Here is a 23,687-nt window from a genome sequence, read left to right as displayed (position 1 = left end):
TTATTGTTGTCCCATCTGCCCCACCGCTCTGTGCCCCACAGCAATAATTGGCCGTTCACTTCACTGTGGGACAATGCTGCAAACTGGGCCAGAGTGTAGAATGTCATTTGTTGTTGTCATAGAGTAGCTGAGAGCTCCCTCACTCACTCATGGTGAGGCAGGGAGATTGTGAGGACTGTGAAGCAGGCTGGAATTGGTGGAGCAAGGTGGGTGGGAAGGAGAAGGACTTAAATGAGATCAACAGCATTCTTCCTCCCTCTTGTCTCATTGCTCCAGGCTCGTGCCCATCTCAACCCAGAAGACATCTTGAGAGGAGAGGTGGAGGAGAGCCTGGCCAAGGTGCGCCAGACCCTGGAGACACTGAGATCTTTCAAGAGGTTGTATGAGGACAAGCGGGAAACACTGAGGGATTATTACGAGGAAAACCAAGTGGTGAGAGAGTGGAACTTCAATTCTCTGCTGGTCTTCTCCCGCATGAACTCCTTCCTGCGGAGACTCGAGGAGATTGAGGTGAGCATTGGAGCTTCACTATCAACACAACTGGGAATAAAGTGAGACAAAACTTCACTTCCATTCATGCATTGAAATGGAACAGATCACAATCCGGTTGAGTGGCCAACAAATGGACATTGATGGAGTATTAGGGCATCAATTGGTGCGATGGATATTTAGACAGATATTAAACTGCTTTTGCTGGTGGGGAGTGTGGGGGGTGTGGGGGGCTGTGGAGACACTCCTGTAGGTTAGAAATACTTTTTCCTTCCATTTCATTGTTTCATGCCCATTCGTGTGTTGTCTTTGCCGCCAGTATTTGCTGGTGACGGCGCAGGACATATTCAAGCTGGAAAAGATTGAGCTGGGAGGGGTTCGAGGCAAAGCCTTGAGTCATCAGGTGGTGAGCACCTATGAGGAGTTTCAGGAGACGTATAAAGTTTTCTCAGCGCGAACGTACGACTGTTTGGATCCCGCTAACCAGGTAGGAACAACAACAACAACAAGATTCCATTTATAGAGCGCCTTTCACGTCGGGAGGACATCCGAAGGCGCTGTACAGTTGGGTCAGGACCCGAGCAGGGGGAAATTGGTCAGGGTGAGGGGAGGGAAGGGAGGGAGCGAGGAGGGGGTAGAGAGTCGAGAGGGGAGCTGAAGGCTGAAGGTCAAAGAGAAAGGTCTTGAGACCGGCCTTGAAGGAGGAAAGGGAGGAAGCGGCGAAGGCACTGGGGGATAGAGTTCCAGAGCCTCGGGGCTGAGAGGCTGAAGGCCCGGCCACCGATGGTAGGGTGGCTGGGGCGGGGGATGTGGAGCAGACCGGAGCCAGAGGAACGGAGGGTACGGGCAGGTAGGTAGGGGGATAGTAGGTCAGAGAGGTAGGAGGGAGCAAGGCCGTGAATGGCCTTGTAGGTGAGGAACAAATGTACAATAGCATTATAAAGAAGCCTTGTTTACATGGCGTCACCCATTTAGTGTGTGTGTCAGGAGGGGACGAGGTACTTTGTAAGGTTAAGCCTTTGCACTCAGCCTTAGCAAACTTGTGGCATAAGGGCACAAGAATTTGCTAGAAGAAAGAAGACCAAGGTCTATCTGGTTCGCCTTCCACCATCCTGGCATGTCATGAAATGTTGTGTCCCGAATTATATACTGTATCCCTAGATATTATTTTCGAGCAGAAATCTATGTCATTTGTTTGTGTTCTGATGTCTATGTTAGCCGAGATGTTTCAAGTTAATGTTTTATTTAGTTTCCTCTTCCCTACTCTTCGGAAGGTGTTTTGACGTTTTTCCTTCTCCTGCAGTACAGTTGGACAGATATTCACCAGGTTCTGTGCCCAAATGGCCTTTATCCATGTGTGAGCTCGATAGGGAGTGGAGTCGGGTGACTTGGAACCACTGCTGAGCTCAAACCTGTAAACTATTAAGAGATTTTGTTTGGCAGGAGTTTGACGAAGATCTCAAGAGCTGCAAGCAGAGAGTTGAGGATTTGGACCTTCGGCTGGCCACCATTTTCTGTCAGGCTTTCGATGACTCCTGTGGCTTGGAGCAAGGCTTCAAGGTCTGTTTGGGAGAGACTTGTGCAGTCCTGTAGCTCAGTGGTCAGAGCACTCGCCTCACAAGCGAGAGGACCTGGGTTCGATTCCCGGGTAGGGTGAAACGTTAGGCAAGTTTCTTTACTCCACACGCCTCTGTTTACCCAGCAGTAAGTAGGAACCCGATTGTTAGTCGATTGTCAAATCATTTTGTGGGGGTAATAACCCATCCCCAAAAAATAATAATAATAATTTGGTCACTCAACCCACGACTGTTTGAGTGGGACACTGCTGTGCGTAACTGGCTGCTGCGTTTCACCCACAAAATATACAGTATATTCTTTGAGAAGACTTTGAAACGTCTTGAAGACGTGATAAGGCACTGTATCAAATGCAAGAATTATTATTATATTATTGTTATATTATTATTTTATTATTATATTATTATTCTATATTATTAGTTTATTATTATTTTATTACCATATTATTGTTTTATTGTTATTATATTATTATATTTTATTATTCTCTTGTCTGCAGTTGCTGGACATGTTCGGCAGTCTGCTCGACCGACCCCTCATCGAGGCCCACGTGAGCAGCCGGTACCTTCACCTCGTCACCACCTTCAACAAGGACCTGGATGACGCCAAACTCATTTACAACCAACACCTTCAGCAAACCGTGGAGCTCGGTAAGGGCTTGTCTGACGGAGAGCGAACTGGAGTTCATTGCAAGAGGGAAGGGAATCTTCATCCAGAGTAAATCCTTTTAGTCTTTGTCTCTGCTCTGCCCTCTCTTTCCATCATTCAGTGGGTCTCTCTCTCTCTCTCTCTCTAGTTGAGTGTATCTTGTGAAGCGCATTGAGACGTCTGGGATACATGATAAGGCGCTGTATCAAACGCAGCAGTCTCGAAGCCGATGAGTCATTCGGAAACACTGGCCCCTTTTTACCCTTTCATATTTGACTTCATCCCTGTGAGCACCTCCGTGCTGCATATGAGATGACATTAACTGTAACACCCGGGAACTGGCAACTCGTTCTTTTATAATCCTCTCTGGGTGCCGGTGAGCAAAGTGAATAATGTAATTATACCCTGGAATAAAAGTGGCTTTCTTTGCACTTAAAGATTAGAAAATATGCATCTTGTTGTCGTTTTAGCTCTTTCAGGTGAGAAAAAAAACCTTGAAAAATCAGATGTCGGATTTAATTGAGGCACCGCTGCTTTTCAGAGTTTATTACAGAGGATTTGCAGACTTGCCAAGCTCCACTATTCTGCTGCCAATTTTAAGCCTCTTTTAATCCTTTCAATTTGCATTCAGAGAAAGCCCGGAGGCAGAGCAGACCATGTGGCAGCAGGGTTGTCCTTGCTTGTATCTCACGACTGTTAGGAACATAGGAACAGGAGGAGGCCATTCAGCCGTTCAAGCCTGTTCCGCCATTTAATTAGATCATGGCTGATCTGTACCTCAACTAATCCTGTCAATTCCAATTTTCCACCTTTTCCCTATATCCCTCAATCCCCTGAGCTATCAACAATCTATGAACCTCACCCTCGAAGGTGTGGATGGATTGATTCAACATCTGCAGCCTTCTGGGGGAGAGAGTTCCAGATTTCTACTCCCCTTTGGGTGAAAAAATGCTTCCGGATTTCACTCTTAAATGACCTGGTTATAATTTTCAGGCCGTGCCCCTGTTTGTGGCAGAGGATAGTTCACTCAGTGCTGTATTGCTGTCGACGTTCGTTAAATACAACAGAACATCTTGACTAACCAGGGAGTGGGTTTCCGTATTTGCAGGTTACCCTCCAGTGCACAGGAACATGCCAGTGGTCGCTGGTGCCCTGCGCTGGGCTCAGGAGCTAAGGGAACGGATTCAAGTGCCGTTCGGTTACTTCAGACACGTCTCGTACCCGTAGGTATTCCTCCCGGTGCTTGGCGTAGCTCAGTCTTTGGTAACACGACTCTTCCTGAGGTTGTCTCTGACTTTACCTCCATTTGCTCAGGTGTCTGGACTCCGCTGAAGGCAAACGTGTGATTCAGAAATATGAAGAGATGAAGGAGCTCCTGGAGCAGTGAGTGACCCACTGTTTTATGCACTAAGCAGCTGTCCACAGAGAGACACGTCCTCCTCTAATATTAAATTGGGAAGATTTGTGCTAATTATAATCCTCCATAATATTGCGTTGCAACATCTCAATCCGGTATAAAGATACGTGTGGTATCTTTTATAATAATGCTTGTATTTGATGTCGCACCTGTACTGGTGAAACATCTCAAAGTGCTTCATGGAGTTTTTCTTTCAAGTGTAGTGACTGTGTTCTGGAAGTGAACATGACAGCCAGCTTGCACACAACAATGTCTCACGCGTAGTCATGACACAAGTGACCCTTTCAGCCACAGTGACACACAGAGAAACTCCCTTCTTTTTCTTTATCTCGGGTTATTTTGAAAAATGTAGTGACTGCTCAGTAGGCAACCATCCATCCAACTGATACTGTGAGCCAGGGATGCCCCACACACCGGACGAGGATCAATTAACTTGCTTTTTAAGGAATGTTGTTGAGAGAAGAATAATGGCCAGGGAGCTGGGGGGAACTGCTGCTCCTCCAAATTTGTCTTTATTCATCTGAACCCTCACGTTTCGTTTCACCCACAAAACACACAGTCACTTCACTTTACAGTGTGTCCTGTGAAGCTCTTTGAGACGTCTCGAAGACGTGATAAGGCGTTGTGTCAAATAGTTTTAATATGGCATGTGATGCCTTGCTCTCTGACAATGCAGCACTCCCGCAGTAATGTGCTCGAGTGTCAGTCTAAAATTGCGATACACAATCCTGTAACCTGGGAGCGAGCATGCTCTAACTGAGGCACACAGCTGAAGAGCTAAGAACCTGATTTCACCGATCACATATTCTAATACTTTATGAGCAACACGTCAAGATAATCCTGAACTGTTAGTACAATGACTTTGACTATAATTAATGGGCTCTTCTCATCTGTTCCCAACGACTGCAGAAACATTTACGCACCTGTTATATCGACACTGATGTATGTGGTGTATACTTACTGCTACCTGTGCTATGGCTTTGACGTCTCTTTCCAGATATGAGGAGAAACTGTACACAGAGTGGGCCCAAACTGTGGCTGAAAGGTCTCAGGATAACCTCAATCAACCTCTCCTCAGGCGAAATCCACAGACAAAACTTATCACGGTCAACTTTGACTCCCAGGTAGGCTATGTCCCGAGAGACTGTCTGTCAGTGGTGATGGAATATGTAGTCAGAGACGGCCACTAGTCTTGCATTGTCCTACTTTCCCCCCTCCCTCTCGTCCTGACTCGGTGTCAGACTTCGCTAGTGTCAAGCACTCCGGGACGCTATCATGTGTGAAGGGCGCTCTATATAAATGCAAGTTGTTGTTGTTACTCTCTCTCTGTCTGAACCAACCTGCCTGGTTGCGGACACTCCTGCTTGTGGTGAAGACATCTGTTTGAGTGTTGGACCTGGTTTGCTTTACAAGTGCAGCAAGTTTAGAGTTTTTAGGACAGACACCAAGAACCATTTCTTTATACGAGAACAACTATTGACTGGAACTTGTTACCAGGAAAATGCTTGAGCCCAAGGCACTCGACAAACTCATTTAAGAAAGAGTTTGTTGCTGTAATGAGGCAAATGGTAGGGTGTGGATTCTGTATGTTTTTTTTAACCAAACCTTGTGATGTGCCATCAAGTCTGTCTGAGTTTGCTGTCATCAAGTTCTCTCTGTGAATCAATTGACAAGTATCAGGTTTGTGGAGGAAAACCTTTCTCTGTCTTTGTGAACAGGAAGAAAGCTTATCATGTGTCTACACTGTCACGACAGCTAATTTCACCATTTCTCCTGTGCTATGTTGTAGCTGGTCTCAGTCTTACAAGAAGTGAAGTACTTGGACAGACATTTGAAAGTCAAGATCCCAGAAACTGCAGCCCAAATCTATTGCTCCAAAGAAACCTACCGACAGTATGTGGCTACGTTGGAGCTGACAGCCAACTGGTACAACAAGATTCGTAAGACAGTGCTGGAGGTCGAATTCCCTCTTATAGAAGGGCAAGTGCAGGTCATAGATGCCAAACTACAGGAGGCAGAAGAGATATTGAACTGGAGGAATGAAGGTAATAGTTTAACCACTCGATGTAAGAGAACATGTGTCTGATTTTTTTTAATGAGCCACCCAAATCCTTTTAAAAATTGTCTCCCCCAAGGTGTAGAATGTTACAATCCACAATCAGGCTACTCAGCACATAACATCTGCACTGGTGTGTTTCTCTGCATGAGAACTCCTGATGTCGACACACTCACACACCACCAGCAAGGTGATCGCTAGATAACGGATCAGGAGCAGAAAGTCGGCCTGAATTTCTCATTCTTAACCTCGGACACTGACCTCAGTCGTTGAGCCCAACCCAATTGATTTCAGGCTGCAATGAGCTCAGTCAGTGCAGCCTGGCGATTGCATCTTAAACCTCCACTGACTTTGTGGCTGGAGTTGCTCACTGTATAAACTCAGCGATTTGATTTTTAATAAGGCTATTTGTTTCTGCGGTTCACTGAGATCATATCATTTCAAGATTAACAACTTCTTCACTGGAATTGATCAGAAAATCACCAGAGGTTGACTGTAACATGTTATGCCATTAACAATGAATTATAACGGCATAGAGTGCCCGAGCTGTATGAGACAGTAATTAACATGCTAAAGTGAGGAAAAATATAGATAAAGTGAGAGTTATCAGAGAACAAATCTAATAAATAAAGACGTGTCAAGTTCTTCCTGTGGGTAATATATTCTCATTAATGTTCTCCAAGACGCTTGGGGTTATATCCAAATGGTCCGGGATATGGTGCGTGACTTGGAATGTCGGATACAGAAAGCAAAGGATCATGTGGAGGAGATACAGAGTATCATGAGGACCTGGGTGTCTCCTGTGTTTGAGAGGAGGGAAGGCAAGGACGCGTTGCTCCATCTGGAGGACAGGAGCGAGCGGCTCGAGAAACGCTACAGCTTCATAAGAGAAACGGGAGAAAAGATCCAACGACTAGTGGAGGTAAGCGGAGGGCAGAGAAGGGCAATCTTCATCTTCATTTCCTGGCCTTCACCTATCTGTGGCCAAGAATAGATCGAATCACTCCCGAATCCATTCTCTTTAAAATGATAATGTAATGCCAAGTGAAGACTAGATAATTAACTTATTAGAGTTAGAGACCCACCATTGCCACAATTCTGCCCTGTTTCTGAAAGCTTTCTGTACATTTTATACCACAATCCCATCTGATTTTTATTGTTTGATATGTTATCATTTGGCCAGGAAAACCTGATTCTCTTCCAAGCGGATGCAACTTTGGATGTCTGGAAAACTTACGTTGATTACATTGATGAAATGATCATCGATGGTTTATTCAATGCGATTGAGTGCTCCTTGAACTATCTTGTAGACAACATGGGTAAGTAGAACCTTTGGGTTACTAGCAAGGCTTTCCAGATCTCCATCCAGATCCAGGTCGAGGCTCCTGCTTGTTTATTGTTCCTCCTCCCTATAAGAAGAGGAGTCCCATGGGATAATGGTTGGAGCACTCGCCTCGCAAGCGAGAGTTTGATTCCTGAGCAGGACGAGACCTCAAGCAAGTTTCCTTCGTCCACACACCTCTGTATATTAGCAGTAAGTAGGAACCTGGTTGTTAGTCGATCGACAGATTTCCAGGGGTGATAATTGTCTCAATGACATGACAAGGCGCTATATCAAATGCAAGGATGATGATGATGATGATGAGAGGTCACTCGATCTCTGTTTGGCATCTCTTTATTCTTCTCATAGTTTTTAAAAAGAACCATTTTGCGTCTCTTTTGATTAGATCCTAAAGCTGGCTGTGGGCCGCTCTTTGAAGCCCAGTTGGACCTCGTTGCCCCTGATTTGGTCTTCCACCCATCTCTGGAGCTTGGTGCCACCAATGGCTTCTGTGACCTGGTAGACGGACTCATGAATGACATCTACAGGATTTCTTCCTTGGTGCCCAGACTTGCAAATCACAGTGACTGCCCTCACTACCAGGTAAGGCAGCGGCCACTCATGGTAATGCTGAACGCTTTGGGAAGCTACCCTGCGTGAGGGATATTATATTGTTGTTCTTGTTGTTGCCTGTCAGGCTGACATGGAAGACATGGCGGACTTGGCAGACCTGCGTCAGCACCTGATGGACAGTGTTCAGCTCGTGCTGGGAAAGTGCTGCAATTACCGTAACGCCTTTGACCAGTTCTCCTACCTGTGGGTTGACGACCGGAAGGAGTTCATGCGGCAGTTCCTGCTGTACGGCCACTTGCTCAGCGCGGAGGAAATCGAGGCCCACGCGGAGGAGGGGGTCCCTGAGAGCCCCCCCACCCTGCAGCAGTACAAGGAGCAGGTGGACACCTACGAGAAGATCTACCATGAGGTGAACCGCCTGGAGCCCGTCAATGTGTTTGACGGCTGGATGCGAGTAGATGGGCGGCCGTTTAAATCTGCCTTGCTCAATGTCATCAAGAAATGGAGCCTGATGTTCAAGCAGCACCTTATTGGCCATGTAACTAACAGGTACGTCTGAGCCAGGCTTCTGCTGACAGATAGGGAAATGAGAGGATGATGGGAAGGATTGAGCTCCTGACTACAGCTGGGCTCTCAGCGCTCTCTTTCGGTTGGGTGGGTATTGCAGAAGTGAGATCTGCCCTCACACAGAGACACCGGAATCACTTGAGCCCCTGGTCACGAAGCTCAGGCTGGACGTGATCTGCCAGCGAGGCCATCCCGTCACCTGACCTGCTATAATTGGGTGTGTCTATGTGCGGGTTAAGACCTCACACAGGGAATGAAAGCTATAGTCCATGTCTGTTTCACAGGAATGGATGAAATTCACATGCTCCCCCAATAGCCCCATAAGCATGAAATGCCTCAGTCAAATGCCTGGAAAAAACAATGACTGTTGCAGTTGATGTTGACTGTGAAGCACATTGTACCTTTCCCTCTGCCCACAGCCTGGCTGACTTGGAAATGTTCATCAAAGTGACTGAAAGAGGCCTGAGCCAAAAGGTGGAAGACGGCAACTTGACCGGGTTGGTTGATGTCATGGGGCACCTTATGGCCGTGAAAGAGAGGCAGGCGATGACTGATGGGATGTTTGAACCCCTTAAACAAACCATTGAGCTTCTGAAGACCTATGACCAGGAGCTACCTGAAGAGGTGTACAGACAGTTAGAGGTCAGTCCTGCTCTGGTGCAGCACAACAACAACTTGCATTCACACAGCGCCCTTCACTCAGTGTAGCATTCCCAGAGCGCTGGACAGTGGAGGAGCATGACGCTGAGCCAGGGGGAGAGGGAGGTGGGGAAGGTGATCGTAGGCACGCTCGAAGAGGAAGGTCGATACCCAAATCGATGGCCTCTTTCTGTGCTGTAATTGTAGCAAGTTTTCCCTGCTCTGGATGCTTCCACTGAGTAATGTTATTTATAATAATAACCTATACTTGCTCAGTAAAGTTGCTTTAACCTTTAGACTACAGTCATGTCTACACACGCTCTTGTCTCCTGGGCCTGTAACTAGTTGGCTAACTCACTATAAAAGGTATTATTAATATATGTTGCTAATCAAGCTATTTAAAAGGAGGATTGCTTTTTTACTGAATTTTTAAATCCACCCATCGCAATAAATATTAAATACCTAATTTTCAAAAGAGGTGAAGATTTTAAATACTTTTTCTGATCTTCACATGTTGTCCCTTTCTTCCTTTTATTTCTTTCTTTTTTTCTCCCTATTCTTTCTCTCTCTCTAAATCTTGATTCAATTTATCTCTGTTCCCTTTCCAGTGCTAGTTCTTAACTCACAAAGCTCTGCAAAACTGTGGATTTGCAAGCTGAACTCTTGACTTTAGTGACGCAGAAAGTTTACAGCCCGTTCTAAAGGGAACTAGATAGATATCTGTAAAGGACTAAACTACAGGGGTATTTGGGGAAAGAGCAGGAGAGTGAGACTGAAGGGATTGCTCTTTAAAAGGCAGCAGAGATACGATGTGCTGTAAATGTCAATGGTTCTGTGGCGACCTTTCAGCCCATCATCTCTGGCCTGGAGCTGTCAACCCACATCCCAGCTCTTTGTCTGTGCGCCCATTTAATAACAACAACTTGCACTTATATAGCACCCTCCACGCAGGGCAGTGTCTCAGAGCTTCACAGTGGCGGGGCCTGATTCCGAGCCGGGGGGGGAGGGGGGAGGTGGCCATAAGCACTGTTGAAGAGGGGAGTTTTCATACTTTTAATAGCATTTCAAGTTTCAATACCATTTTTTTGCTCAACTTTTCGCCGAGTCTATAAATGCAGTTTTGTTGTTGTTGTTGAGTCCTCCTTTTAAATGACCTCAATTAATTTCCTTACAAATGATGCACTGGATTGTGTGAGGAATCCTGGGGTGGGGTGTGTACGTGGGATACTCACAGCGATGTACTGCACTGTTTGTACTGACGTGTCACTGTTGCTGTGTGCCAGGAATTGCCAGAGAAGTGGAATAATGTGAAGAAACTTGGGATAACAGCAAAGCAGCAGGTGGCCCCGCTCCAAGCCAACGAAGTGACTGTTCTGCGTAAGAAATGCGCTGCCTTTGATGTGGAGCAACACAAGTTCCGGGAGCAATTCCGCCGACAAGCACCATTCAGGTACGGACGGGGCAGTAAACTAATCGTGAGCGGTGACTAAGGGTGGGGATGAGGGCTGTTGGTGATTGAAACTAATGCTAAATTAACACCAGTCAGTGGTGAGCAAACCCCAATAGTGAGTGAGCAGTAATAGTGAGTGAGCAGCAATAGTGAGTGAGCAGTAATAGTGAGTGAGCAGTAATAGTGAGTGAGCAGTAATAGTGAGTGGGCAGTATTGGTGAGTTTTTAATGCACAGTCCAGGGAACGCTGTGTTGAGGGAGGAAACATAGTGATAGAGTATTTGGCAAAGAACTAAACTGATAGTTCTGAGAGATGAGGAAAGTGTAGGATTTGTTTTACGTTTGGGCCTGGCCTGTTGTCTCTTTATGTTCCTCTGTCCTATTCCCCTGTCAGGTTTGACAGTCCAGATCCCCACCAGATGCTGGATTTGGTCCATCACCAGATCAGCCAAATGGAAGCAGATATGCTGGCCCTGAATGACTCTGCCGTCTTGTTCGAGGTCAGTGTGCCTGACTACAAACAGCTGAAACAGTGCAGGAAAGAGGCATGTCTGCTCAAGGAGTTGTGGGACATGATAACTGTGGTCAAGTCCAGCATGAATGATTGGAAGAGGACAAAGTGGAGGGAGATTGACGTGGAAAACATGGATCTGGAGACCAAGAAGCTGGCTAAAGATATCCGGGGCCTCGATAAGGAAATGAGGGCCTGGGATGCCTTTGCGGGGCTGGACAGCACAGTGAAGAACATCATGACCTCCCTTCGTGCAGTGGCTGAACTTCAGAACCCGGCCATTAGGGACCGCCACTGGTACCAGCTGATGCAGGCGACGAGGGTCACCTTCACCATGGACGAGAGCACCACCTTGGCCGACCTCCTGAAACTGAACCTGCACAACTTTGAGGACGAGGTGCGCGGCATCGTGGACAAGGCTGTGAAGGAGATGGGGATGGAGAAGGTGCTGAAGGAGCTGGACACAACGTGGGGCAGTATGCAGTTTCACTACGAGCATCACCCACGCACTGCCGTGCCTTTGCTCAGGTCGGATGAAGACCTCATTGAGACCCTGGAGGACAACCAAGTGCAACTGCAGAACCTCATGTCTTCCAAGTACATCGCCTTCTTCCTGGAGGAAGTCTCCAGTTGGCAGAAGAAGCTGTCCACTGCGGACTCCGTCATCTCCGTTTGGTTTGAGGTGCAGCGGACATGGTCCCACCTGGAGAGTATCTTCATTGGTTCCGAGGACATACGAGCCCAGCTGCCTGAGGTATCGAGACGTTTCCTTGGTTCAGTAATACTTCCTTCCTTCTCCTCAACTTTCTTTACTCCTTTTCCTGACCGCATGGCGTCACGGGTCTTTCTCCAAGCTCGCTGGAGACTCGCAAACAATCTGTCAAACTCACATAAGTTCCTATCAGGCAGAACCATAACATTTAATATGAATTATTGCAAAGTCCAAATTGCAGGCAAAAAAGTCGTATAAAATCTAATTTAATCATTAAATCTACACTGTGAATGCACAGTCACCTCCCCCTGCCCCCGGCTCGGAATCAGGCTCTGCCATTGGGGGGCGCTATATAAGTGCAAGTTGTTGTTGTAATTCGACGCAGCCAGTAAGTGCTTACGAGGTGATGGGTCAAGACTCCATTCCACCTCATTCTTGAAGATTTGAATGGACATTTAGTTTATCAATGTTATTCAGGATTCGAAACGCTTTGAGGAGATCGATATGGATTTCAAGGAGTTGGCTTCAGACGCTGAGAAAACACCAAACGTGGTGGAAGCGACCAACAAATGGGGCTTGTACGAAAAATTGGAGGACAGTCAGAGAAGGTAGATATACCTGATTGCAAACTTGCTCCCTTTATTTAGGTGATTAATGTTAAAACACGGTGTGTGTGTGTGAGTGAGGAGTGAGGGCGGGCCACCAGTTGGACCATCCAGCTATGAAAAACAGTCACTAATCTTTACAATATATCCTCCAAATTGCTTTGAGACGGTCTTTTGACGTGAGAGGCCACGTGCGAAACGTAAGGATGACTATTATAATTATTGTCGATGTCTCTCCTGCACAGACTGGCTCTTTGTGAGAAAGCCCTGGCCGAATATCTTGACACAAAGCGACTGGCGTTTCCCAGGTTCTATTTTATTTCATCTGCGGATCTCTTGGACATTCTCTCCAATGGCACCAGCCCTCACCTGGTGAGTGTCACGTTATACATTGTGTTTGGCTGACGAGGTGGATGCCAAACAATCTCATAACTCCCTTCGAACAGAGAAGGCAGTTTCTTCTGCTGTATGTCCTGGCCAATAATCCTCCAGATAGTTTAATTATTCACTTCACAGCTATTTGCGTGTAAATTGAGACACAACTGGGCAAATTGGAAGCCACGTTTGCCCACGAATATACACTTGATAGCAATTTTAGATGTTCAGATGCTATGAGCACTAAATCAATGCAAAGACCATATAATTCACTACTTGCAATATTGGAATGCTATTAAAGTGATGGGAAGCTGTGCATATCATAGATTGTAGCCGTAAGGTGCATGTTAACAGAGCGCTGATGCCCTGTGCACAAGGAGGTAATATTTGGCCATCAGTTAATCGCAAGTTTGCCAATTCACGGTTGGAGTCAGCATTTTCCATGATGGTTACTAACAGACCATTTAGGGATTCAGGTCGGTAAAGAGTGAGGCTTAAAAGAACACACAAACACTACAACAGGTCATCCATTATAAGTGAAATAAAATGTGACGTTCAAATCTTCACACGTGCGCTGCGGGGGGAATGTTAAACTCAAAATTAAACCATACGGACATATTAATCAACAACAACAACTTGCATTTACACCGGGTCCCTCATGCAAGTTCGTGTCAGTGGCAGAGCACGTCGCTGAACTGGGGGGAGGTGACCGTAGACACAGATGAAGAGGAAGATCTCCAACCTGAAAATAGGGAAGGAAGGGGTAAGGGGGGGAGAGGGAGAGAGTTCCAGAGTCTCAAATTCACGTAAACGGTGCGATTTTGCAGGTTCAGCATCACTTGTCAAAGCTCTTTGACAACATGACGAAGATGAAATTCCAGACCGACGCAGATGACAGACCCACTAAGTTGGCGTTGGGAATGTACAGCAAGGAGAATGAGTACGTTAACTTCAAAGAGCCATGTGATTGTAGCGGGCAGGTGAGCAAAACCTTCCTTGTCTTGTGTCTCCTTTACCTGAGGTTCTGTTAATGTCATAAGAATATAAGAATTTGTTAGGAGAAAGAAGATCAGGGTCCACCTACGTTGATGATTGTACATACAACTTGCTTTTGCTCCCTGTATTAGTTGATGTTTTATTGATCCTCTCTCCCAGGTGGAGCTCTGGTTGAATCGAGTGCTTGAGTCCATGAGAGACACAGTAAGGCATGAAATGGCCGAGGGCGTTACGTCTTATGAGGAGAAACCCAGAGACCAGTGGCTGTTTGATTACCCGGCTCAGGTAAGCAGTGTACAGAAGACTTGGAATTAATTTGGTTCCTGTTCCTGGTGGCATTTCTGTCCATTCAGAAGAATGTCAGGGTTGAGATGGAAATGGAGGAACAGTCTTGTTGGCCCTGGGAACCACTGAGCACTTATTTCAGGAGGTAGAATGGATGGCAGTAAAATCATCATGATCTTTAGTAAGAGAGAGTTTAATGAGCTAAATAGCCTATTCTTGTTCCATGCTCTTGTATATAATACCTGGAGTTTTTCCAGGCTTATAATAATAATAATATAATCCTTGCAATTGATATAGGGCTTTTCACATCTTCTCGACGTTTCAAAGTGCTTCACAGAATAGACTGTAAAGTGAATTGACTGTATATTTGTGGACGAAACAGGGCAGTCAATTGCGCACAGCAGCGTCCACACAAACAGCCGTGGATTGAAAATGACCAATTTATTATTGTTTTGTTTTGGAGGGATTGTTATTAGGTGTGTGGAGTAAGGAAACTTGCCCAAGGTTTCACCCTGCCGGGAATTGAACCCAGGATTTATTTAATAAAAATAAACTAATTTGGACCTGAGTCTCTGTCCCAATTTTACAAACAGACATTGTTTAGCACAGCAGAAGGCTGGCTGGCTTTCAGGCTCTGTTTTATCTAAATTGACCTTTTTATTCATCACCCTTTCCAGATCTCGCCCAATTATCTCTCATCGTATTTACTATCCAAATGTTTCTCCAGTTCCGTTTGAAAGATGGCATTAGGTGTAGAGTTGGCTTTGCTTACTGTCCGTTAACTGGGTGAGGTTGTTGGATTAATAATGCAGTAAGAATAATCCTTGCATTTGATATATCCTGTAGCTCAGTGGTTAGAGCACTCGCTTTGCAAGTGAGAGACCTGAGTTCAATTCCAGGCAGAGGGTGAAACCTCGGGCAAGTTTCCTTACTCCACACAGAGCCTAATAATAATCCTCCAAAACCAAAAACAATAATAAATTGGTCATTTTCAATCTACGACTGTTTGTGGGACATTGCTGTGCGCAATTGGCTGCCGCGTTCGCCCATAAATATACAGTCAATTCACTTTACAGTGTGTTCTGTGAAGCGCTTTGGGACGTCCTCCCGACGTGAAAAGCGCTATATGAAATGCAAGGATTATTATTATTATTATTACAGTAAAGTGCAGTGACTGTGTGTTTTGTGGGTGAGATATTATTGGGTGAAGCATGTTCTTGCCTTTCTGCTGTGGAAGTTCAGACTGTCTCTGCCTCTCCGTGAGCAGGTGGCTCTCAGCTGTACCCAGATCTGGTGGACGATCGAGGTCAGTATATCCTTTGCGCGGCTGGAGGAAGGCTATGAAAATGCCATGAAGGAATACTATAAGAAGCAGGTGCACCAGCTGAATACGCTGATCACCATGCTGATTGGCCAGCTCTCCAAGGGAGACCGGCAGAAGATCATGACCATCTGCACCATTGATGTCCACGCCCGGGATGTGGTGGCCAAGATCATTTCTCAGAAGGTCAGTGACGTAAGGGACTCATGCCAGGCCTGGGGATGAGTGACCTTTCACCCAGCTTCTGATCCTTTCTCTGTGTGCTCAGCATTCAAGAGAAAAGGTTTTAGAAGAATTCACTCGTCCACCCTGTCTCAACAGTAGAGACATTCCTCCGGGGATGTGCTGTAGCATGGTGGTATAATGTTATAAAGACCTCTATCAGTTTACCCTTCAAAACCTTCTTTGTTCCAGCAGATAAAGACCCAGTTCCTCCAGTCCTGGAAATCTTTATCGATATCTTTCCTAAAATCTAATGACCACAAAACTGCACACAATGTTCCAACTGTGGTCTGAGTGACCATTTATATACATTTAGTATCGGCTTTTTGCTTTTCTATCCTACACAGCTCTCACTGGGTTGGTGGGTAATAGTGCTGCCAAGGGCAGTTTTAAGGCATGTAAAACGGACGCGATGGCAATCGTTTCCTAGCTGGTACCTGTTTCTTTCCTCAGGTTGACAATTCCCAAGCCTTCCTCTGGCTCTCCCAGCTACGACACCGCTGGGATGATGAAAAGAAGCATTGTTTGGCGAACATCTGTGATGCCCAGTTTCTGTACTTGTATGAGTATCTGGGGAACACCCCCCGATTGGTGATTACACCCCTAACTGACCGGTGAGTACTCCATGACTGACTGACTGACCGGTGATCACATACTGACTGACTGACCGGTGATCACACACTGACTAACTGACCGGTGATCACACACTGACTGACTGACCGGTGATCAAATACCGACTGACTGACCGGTGATCACATACTGACTGACTGACCGGTGATCACATACTGACTGACTGACCGGTGATCACACACTGACTGACTGACCGGGGATCACATACTGACTGACTGACTGACTGGTGATCACATACTGACTGACTGACCGGTTGTGGTCTGGCAGGGGCCGTTCTGCCTTGTGGAATGTGCAGGTTTCCTCACAAACTCCTGCCAGTTGGCAGTTATTTATCCTGTCACCAATGCGGTGATTTAATGCTGACCTTGTTAGAGCCAGCCACGCGAGCCAATGAATCTACCCCGTCTGTAACTCGATGAACTGAAGCCCAAGGTACTTGGAGATTCGTTCAAGACGAGCGATTAAATTATGGCAAAGTCGTGATTTATGTCCGGCCCGAATCGTGCTCCGCGGCCCCAGAAACAGAAGCTGTGCAGAAACCGAGGTGTTTTTTTTACACACACACACATTCTTCAGTCTGCAAGGAAATGAAGTGTGTCCCTGTGTGATGAACGAGTGGTGGAATGGAATTAGATTAGAGGGGGTTGCGTGTGTGTATTTAATATCGCTGTGATCTTACACACTGGCTGGTTGAGGTGGTGTTTCAATCGCAGCCTGAAATCCCTGGTCTGTCACTTCAGGCTGCTGGTTTGTCCTGCCCAACCGTCCGGCTTAGAGGGAAAAGCGCTGTGTAATGGGGGAACGGAACGGGGATTTTTTTATCAAAACCCTCAGAGTTTTGGACACATTTATCCCTAGTGACAATGGCCAACGGCTGTGGATTCTCTCAAAGTGGAGACAGGTTGAATGGCTTTGAGGAGAGGGATGTTAAAGGGTGTCAGGGAGCAAACAGGGGAGTGGAGTGGGTTGGGGTGGGTCGGGTCAGCAGGTCAGAGTTGCTGTGCTGCTATCTATGGCTGACCATGTGCATGTCTCCTGGTCCCAGGTGCTACATCACCCTGACCCAGTCCCTGCACCTGACCATGAGCGGAGCGCCGGCGGGTCCTGCGGGCACCGGCAAGACCGAAACCACCAAGGACCTGGGCCGAGCCCTGGGCGTCATGGTCTACGTGTTCAACTGCTCCGAGCAGATGGATTACAAGGTAGCGCCTCGTCCCTTGTGATCGTGTCGTGCTCCACCACTGCTAAGCGCTCCGGGACCCTGCTCTCCCCGAGGGACGCTGTGTAAATGCAAGTCATTGTTGTTGTTGTTCCTGTGGTATTTACAACTCTGCTGCTGCTCCTGTCAATTTGGTCATTTCAATCCACCGCTGTTTGTGGGGATGCTGCTCGGCACAATTCGCTGCTGCGTTTCGCCCACAAATTATTACAGTCACTCCACTTTACAGTATATCCTGTGAAGCGCTTTGAGACGTCTTGAGGATGTGATCGGGCGCTGTGTCGAATGCAAGGATTATTATTATTGCAACTGGTGAGCGTTTCTGATCCTGTTGCAGTTCACACATTCATCATGATGACTATTATTATTCTGTTGACTCCTTTTTGTGTGTGTGTTTGCTACAGTCCTGTGGTAATATCTACAAAGGTTTGGCTCAGACTGGCGCCTGGGGATGTTTTGACGAGTTCAACAGGATTTCGGTGGAGGTGCTCTCTGTGGTAGCTGTGCAGGTGAGTGGAACTGTTTGTTCCTACCCTTTATCCCCATCCACTGATCCTAACACTGCAAACCCAAACCCTCATGTGTACGGTGATCCTAGCTGACTGAACGAACACACGTGTTCATTGGTTAGATTCCAGCACGACCCCAACACACACTTTGGGATCCGCAAGCGTTGGCTCTTGCCAACCTGCGCCTAAAACTTTCCTGAATTAGGTAAGCGAAGTGTGTCCCTCTGGGGAGAGAGTGCCTACCCTGTACAGTGCAAATGGAAATTTCCACCCATTTGGGGAGCTCCTTTAGCAGTTTGCCTTGCATGCTGTTGGTGTGATGATGGGTTTCTGTACACTCACCGGACTTCAGAGTCACTCACTCTTTCTGTCGGCAAAGCGACGCTCAGGAATTCTTCCCCAACTTTGGCTTTGACATTGAGTTGAAGAGTATACAATAAATCACAGAGCTGCATCTGCATTAACAAACGCTGACTTTGCATTCCGAGTTTGTGTGATTTACTCGGTCAGGGCATTTATTGCAGCCATTGACATGAATCACTCGATGCTTTCTGTTTGACAATGGGCCTCTTCCAAGATTATATATCAACTAAACACCTCTCAGAGCTTGTTCCCTATGAAATTCACAGCTCATTCTATACTGTCCCATTCCCCCATACCCCACATGCACATTAAGATTCCCAGAACAACACTGAACATCCCCCCACCCCAACTCTCCTCTCTTCAATACTGTGTGTCCAATTATGCTGGAATCGCTGCTACCTCTGCTGCTCACGATGAGGAACCATTGACCATCTCTGTGAATGTAATCACTGGCTGAGTCCCACATCCAGATTGTTACTGACGGCTCTGCCAAAGGGAGCTCATTGCCAACTGCAATGCCAACAACCTCGCAACGCTTCTTAAAACAAATGTACACAGAGAAATAGCTGAGTTTCGATTGGCAGGAAATAGACTCTAGTTGACTGTAAATCAGTGTTTATCCAAAACAAAGTCCATGTTCAGGGCCAAGGGCTGAAGGTGCTTCGGAAGATGATCTGCTGCTTTGTTGTCTTGTGTACAGTGGGTGAGCCTGGCTCAGTCAGTAGCATCCTCTTCTGATAAGAAAGTTGTGGGTTCAAACCCCACATCAGGACTTTGAGCTCACAATTTAGGTTGAGACTCCGGTGCGGTGCTGGGAGAGTGAGGGTGGTGCTTGTGCTTCGGATGAAATTATAAAGGCCCCGAGATCCTGTGTGTCTGTACGATGGACATTAAAGACTGGAGAAAATAGACAGGATATTCTGGGAAACCATCCTCCAGTTCTATCATATATTCATTTCATGGCTGTTTGGGCCAGCTCATTTGCCTCCAGAAGCGATTTAGCTGTGACGCTCTTCGAGACGTTGTGAACATGTCGACATTATATCAAGTGCGAGGACTGTATTGTCTCTGTTAGTGCGGAAATCCGCGTCAGGTCATGTTTGAGTCTGCCACCAGAGGGCGCTGCGCACCGATGTTGCCCTCAGTTCGCTGACCACTCGGGGGAGAACCAATGGCTACTTCAATAAACCCAATAATTACCCTCGACTCAGTCTGGCCACAAAGTTGTGGAGTCCTGTAGCTCAGTGGTTAGAGCACTCGCTTTGCAAGTGAGAGACCTGAGTTCAATTCCAGGCAGAGGGCGAGGCTGGGCAAGTTTCCTTACTCCACACAGAGCCTAATAATAATCCTCCAAAACCAAAACAATAATAAATTGGTCATTTTCAATCTACGACTGTTTGTGGGACATTGCTGTGCGCAATTGGCTGTCGCGTTCGCCCACAAATATACAGTCAATTCACTTTACAGTGTGTTCTGTGAAGCGCTTTGGGACGTCCTCCCGACGTGAAAAGCGCTATATCAAATGCAAGGATTATTATTATTATATATTATAAAGTTAAGCCGCGCTCTCAGTGAGGTTCGAATGACTGTCTTCCCTGCCTCGTGTGGAGAGGATCCATTCTGCACCTCTCCATTTGGACGACTTCAGACGATTAATTCTTCTCTCCTTTGATTTCATGGTTACTGTGCTTTCTCTCTCTCACTCACCCAAACCTCCCTCTTTCCCTCTCGCTCTCTCTCTCTCTCTCTCTCTCGCTCACTTGTCCTCTCCCCGTAGGTCAAGTCCATCCAGGATGCCATTCGGGACAAAAAGAAACGCTTCAACTTCATGGGCGAAGAAATCAACCTGGCTCCGTCTGTCGGCATCTTCATCACCATGAACCCCGGCTATGCCGGTCGGACCGAGCTGCCAGAGAACCTCAAAGCTCTGTTCAGGTGAGGTCTCAACAAGGCCAGGGGAATTGGACAGGTCTGATTCCGACATGAAAGGCAATCCAGCCACTACGCCCCGATACTCTGGAACTATCTCCTTCAATCCCTTCCGCCTTAACCCCCCCCCGTTTCCCCCCCCCCACTTTCAAATTCCACCTAAAGACCTTCCTTTTTGACCGTGCTTATGGTCACCTCCCCCCTCCCACTCCCCCCTGGCTCAGGATTAGACTCCACCACTGTCAAGCACTCTGGGACGCAACCCTATGTGAAGGGCGCTGTGTAAATGCATGTTGCTATTGTTGTACACATGTGTTGTGCTGCTTCCCATGTAATTTATGCCGAGGTATCCACATTGCTGCTGATTCTCTTCTAGACCCTGTGCGATGGTGGTGCCAGACTTTGAGCTGATCTGTGAAATCATGTTAGTCGCTGAAGGATTCATTGAGGCCAGGCTGTTATCCAGGAAATTCATCACCTTGTACCAACTCTGCAAAGAACTGCTTTCAAAACAGGTACGATGTAAACGTGCTTATACAGCGTCTCTCATGTGACATAAAGTCGCACACAACTGCAAATCGAGTTCGAGCAGAGAGGTGGAATGCAGTAGAGAGATAGCAGGCAGCAGGTATGCTCTTTGGATGTTAAAATAATAATAAGCCTTGCATTTGATACCATGTATTTTGTGGGTGAAATGCGGCAGCTAGTTACGCACAGCAACTATATACAGTTATTTCCACTTTACGATATATCCTGTGAAACGCTTTGAGAACATCTCAACAACATGATAAAGTGCTATATCAAATGAAAGGATTATTATTATTGTTATTTTCCCGAGCGTCCAGAATCTGTCAAAATTGTTAAATTCAAACTTAACTTTGAAGTTGTTTTTCAGCAGTTTCTTAAATAAACACACCCCACTGACAACTCACTAGGAAGCTTCTCCCCATTAATATCCACTATTAACGGGGAGAGCTGAGCCTTTGCGACAGAGGAGAACCAGTCAAACTCTTTGCGGGCAGGAGCAGAGAAGATCAGAGGTGAAGAAAATGAACTAAAATCACTTAACACTGCGCTACACCATGTAGAAAGTTCCAGCCGATTGATCTGGAGAAGTCAGGGTGGACCCAATTAACCTAAATGGCGAATAATTGGGAGAGAATTGTACAGGATTTTTAATATGGAAGCGACTTGAACAAAATAATCAATGCGAGTCTTAGAGTCGACATCTATCCTCGTCAATGCTCAGTAGATTCCTGTGAAGCAAGTCACACTCTCACACATTGTATAAAGGTAGATTTTTAGCTGATCCATGAGCTCCTCAATCCTGCTTAATTGCAAGATTGTGATTGACTCCTCGCTCTTACTCTCCATAGGAGCCACGGTACAGTCCATCAAGAGATTTCTACTAATGAAGCCAAGTATTGATTAATCTACCCACCGCCTGCCAACCCCTCCCCCTCCCCCCATACCTCAGGAACCACAGTCACTGCCTTCCCATTTATCATTATTGATTTGGAGTTTCCTTGAAGTCTTAAACTCTTTAGGATTCCTGGAAGCTAATGTAAACCTTTTATCGACTATTTGAACAATTAAAAAAAAGTCAACCTTTGGTGTTTTCCACAACAGGATCACCACAAAGGAAAGTTCCCTCTGATCACAGGCATTGATGGATGTCAGCAATTTACAAGGTCACAGCCATGTATTCCTTACACAAACACGAGTGTGAGAGTGTTTCAGAACAAACGGACAACTCTTGCCAGCTGTTTGAGGTCTGCACCACTGCAGGGCACTGTTGATGACTCACAGTCACAATGGCCAGGTCCAAATACTTGGGACGTCATCCCAATGTGAAAGGCGCTACACAAATGAAATTTGTTGTTGTTGTTGTTTGGAGTCCTGTAGCTCAGTGGTTAGAGCACTCGCTTTGCAAGCGAGACACCTGGGTTCAGTTCCAGGCAGCGCGAAACCTTGGGCAAGTTTCCTTACTCCACACAGAGCCTAATAATAATCCCTCCAAAACAAAACAATAATAAATTGGTCATTTTCAATCTACGACTGTTTGTGGGACGCTGCTGTGTGCAATTGGCTGCCGCGTTCGCCCACAAATATACGGTCAAATACACTTTACAGTATATTCTGTGAAGCGCTTTGAGACGTCGAGAAGATGTGAAAAGCGCTATATCAAATGCAAGGATTATTATTATTATTATATTATTGCTGATGCTGTGATGAGGGGGAAGATAGGGTGAGTGTTCTGGAGGGATGAGATAGGATAGGCTGAAGGACCTTCTTCATCCAGTCCCAACTTGGTGACCTTGTGTGATTTTCTCTTCCTTGGTAGGATCACTATGACTGGGGTCTCCGTGCCATCAAATCCGTGCTGGTCGTTGCCGGCTCCCTGAAGCGAGGTGACCCCGACCGTCCTGAAGACCAGGTCCTAATGCGAGCCCTTCGGGATTTCAACGTCCCGAAGATAGTGACCGACGATATGCCCATTTTCATGGGTTTGATCAGTGATCTTTTCCCTGCGCTGGATGTCCCCAGGAAGAGAGACTTGGAGTTCGAGAGCCAAGTGAAGCAGTCTGTCCTGGACCTTAAGCTACAGGCTGAAGACAACTTTGTTCTGAAAGTAAGTTGTTCATCACTTGAACTCTGCTGTTAAAGTTGTGAACTTTCTCCAAATTTATCTCTCTTGTTTTATAGCTAAGAATAGTTAGTTTAACTTTGTAAGAACAACTGGGAGTCTATTATGCAAAGCATGAGTAATCTCAGCTGTATTATGCACCATGTGGTAAAATGAAGAGTCCTGTAGCTTTGTGTTTAGAGCACTCGCCTCGCAAGCGAGAGGACCTGGGTTCGATTCCCGGGCCAGGCAAAATGATAGGCAAGTTTCCTTACTCCACACGCATGCCTCTGTTTTCCAGCAGTCAGTAGGAACCTGGTTGTTACTCGATTGCTGGATCGCTTTTCCGGGGGTAATAATCCCTTAAAAAGAATAAATAAATAATAATGTGGTCACTCACTCCACGGCTGTTTGTGGGTACGCTGCTGGGCACAATTGGCTGCCGCGTTTCGCCCACAAAACACACAGTCAATTCACTTCACAGTGTATCCTGTGAAGTGCTTTGAGACGTCTCGAAGACATGATAAGGCGCTGTGTCAAATGTAAGGATTATTATTATTAAAAGGAAGGAGATGGTGTTATGCTTGTACACTGCATCGTTTGGGTCACTGTTGTAGCATTGCGTCCAGTATTGGGCACCTCATTGTAGAAA

At 46.4% G+C, this 23,687-nt stretch overlaps 1 protein-coding gene across 5 annotated transcripts in view; it reads left to right on the top strand.

The window, feature by feature from the left end:
* Positions 1–23,687, top strand: part of LOC103175703 (dynein axonemal heavy chain 9) — an 89,113-nt gene that overhangs the window by 3,893 nt on the left and 61,533 nt on the right. For 3 of the 5 annotated variants that reach the window (XM_042342289.1, XM_042342288.1, XM_007888874.2), the window contains exons 6-31: positions 277–510; positions 809–976; positions 1,933–2,049; positions 2,561–2,711; positions 3,818–3,932; positions 4,024–4,092; positions 5,124–5,250; positions 5,916–6,171; positions 6,866–7,104; positions 7,366–7,501; positions 7,910–8,106; positions 8,201–8,625; positions 9,063–9,285; positions 10,566–10,732; positions 11,127–11,997; positions 12,433–12,563; positions 12,806–12,932; positions 13,763–13,915; positions 14,091–14,216; positions 15,484–15,723; positions 16,213–16,373; positions 17,435–17,591; positions 18,013–18,117; positions 20,258–20,415; positions 20,786–20,924; positions 22,754–23,041. In XM_042342289.1, coding sequence (XP_042198223.1) covers positions 277–510; positions 809–976; positions 1,933–2,049; positions 2,561–2,711; positions 3,818–3,932; positions 4,024–4,092; positions 5,124–5,250; positions 5,916–6,171; positions 6,866–7,104; positions 7,366–7,501; positions 7,910–8,106; positions 8,201–8,625; positions 9,063–9,285; positions 10,566–10,732; positions 11,127–11,997; positions 12,433–12,563; positions 12,806–12,932; positions 13,763–13,915; positions 14,091–14,216; positions 15,484–15,723; positions 16,213–16,373; positions 17,435–17,591; positions 18,013–18,117; positions 20,258–20,415; positions 20,786–20,924; positions 22,754–23,041 — 5,280 coding nt within the window. Of the gene's footprint in view, positions 1–276; positions 511–808; positions 977–1,932; positions 2,050–2,560; positions 2,712–3,798; positions 3,933–4,023; positions 4,093–5,123; positions 5,251–5,915; positions 6,172–6,865; positions 7,105–7,365; positions 7,502–7,909; positions 8,107–8,200; positions 8,626–9,062; positions 9,286–10,565; positions 10,733–11,126; positions 11,998–12,432; positions 12,564–12,805; positions 12,939–13,762; positions 13,916–14,090; positions 14,217–15,483; positions 15,724–16,212; positions 16,374–17,434; positions 17,592–18,012; positions 18,118–20,257; positions 20,416–20,785; positions 20,925–22,753; positions 23,042–23,687 lie in introns of all 5 variants that reach the window. The other 2 variants (XM_042342285.1, XM_042342287.1) reach the window with 2 other exon arrangements.

Source organism: Callorhinchus milii, unplaced genomic scaffold (genome assembly GCF_018977255.1).
Source record: "Callorhinchus milii isolate IMCB2004 unplaced genomic scaffold, IMCB_Cmil_1.0 Scaffold20, whole genome shotgun sequence".
In the NCBI taxonomy this organism is placed as follows: Eukaryota; Metazoa; Chordata; class Chondrichthyes; order Chimaeriformes; family Callorhinchidae; genus Callorhinchus; species Callorhinchus milii.
This window is presented reverse-complemented; position numbering and strand designations above follow the sequence as displayed.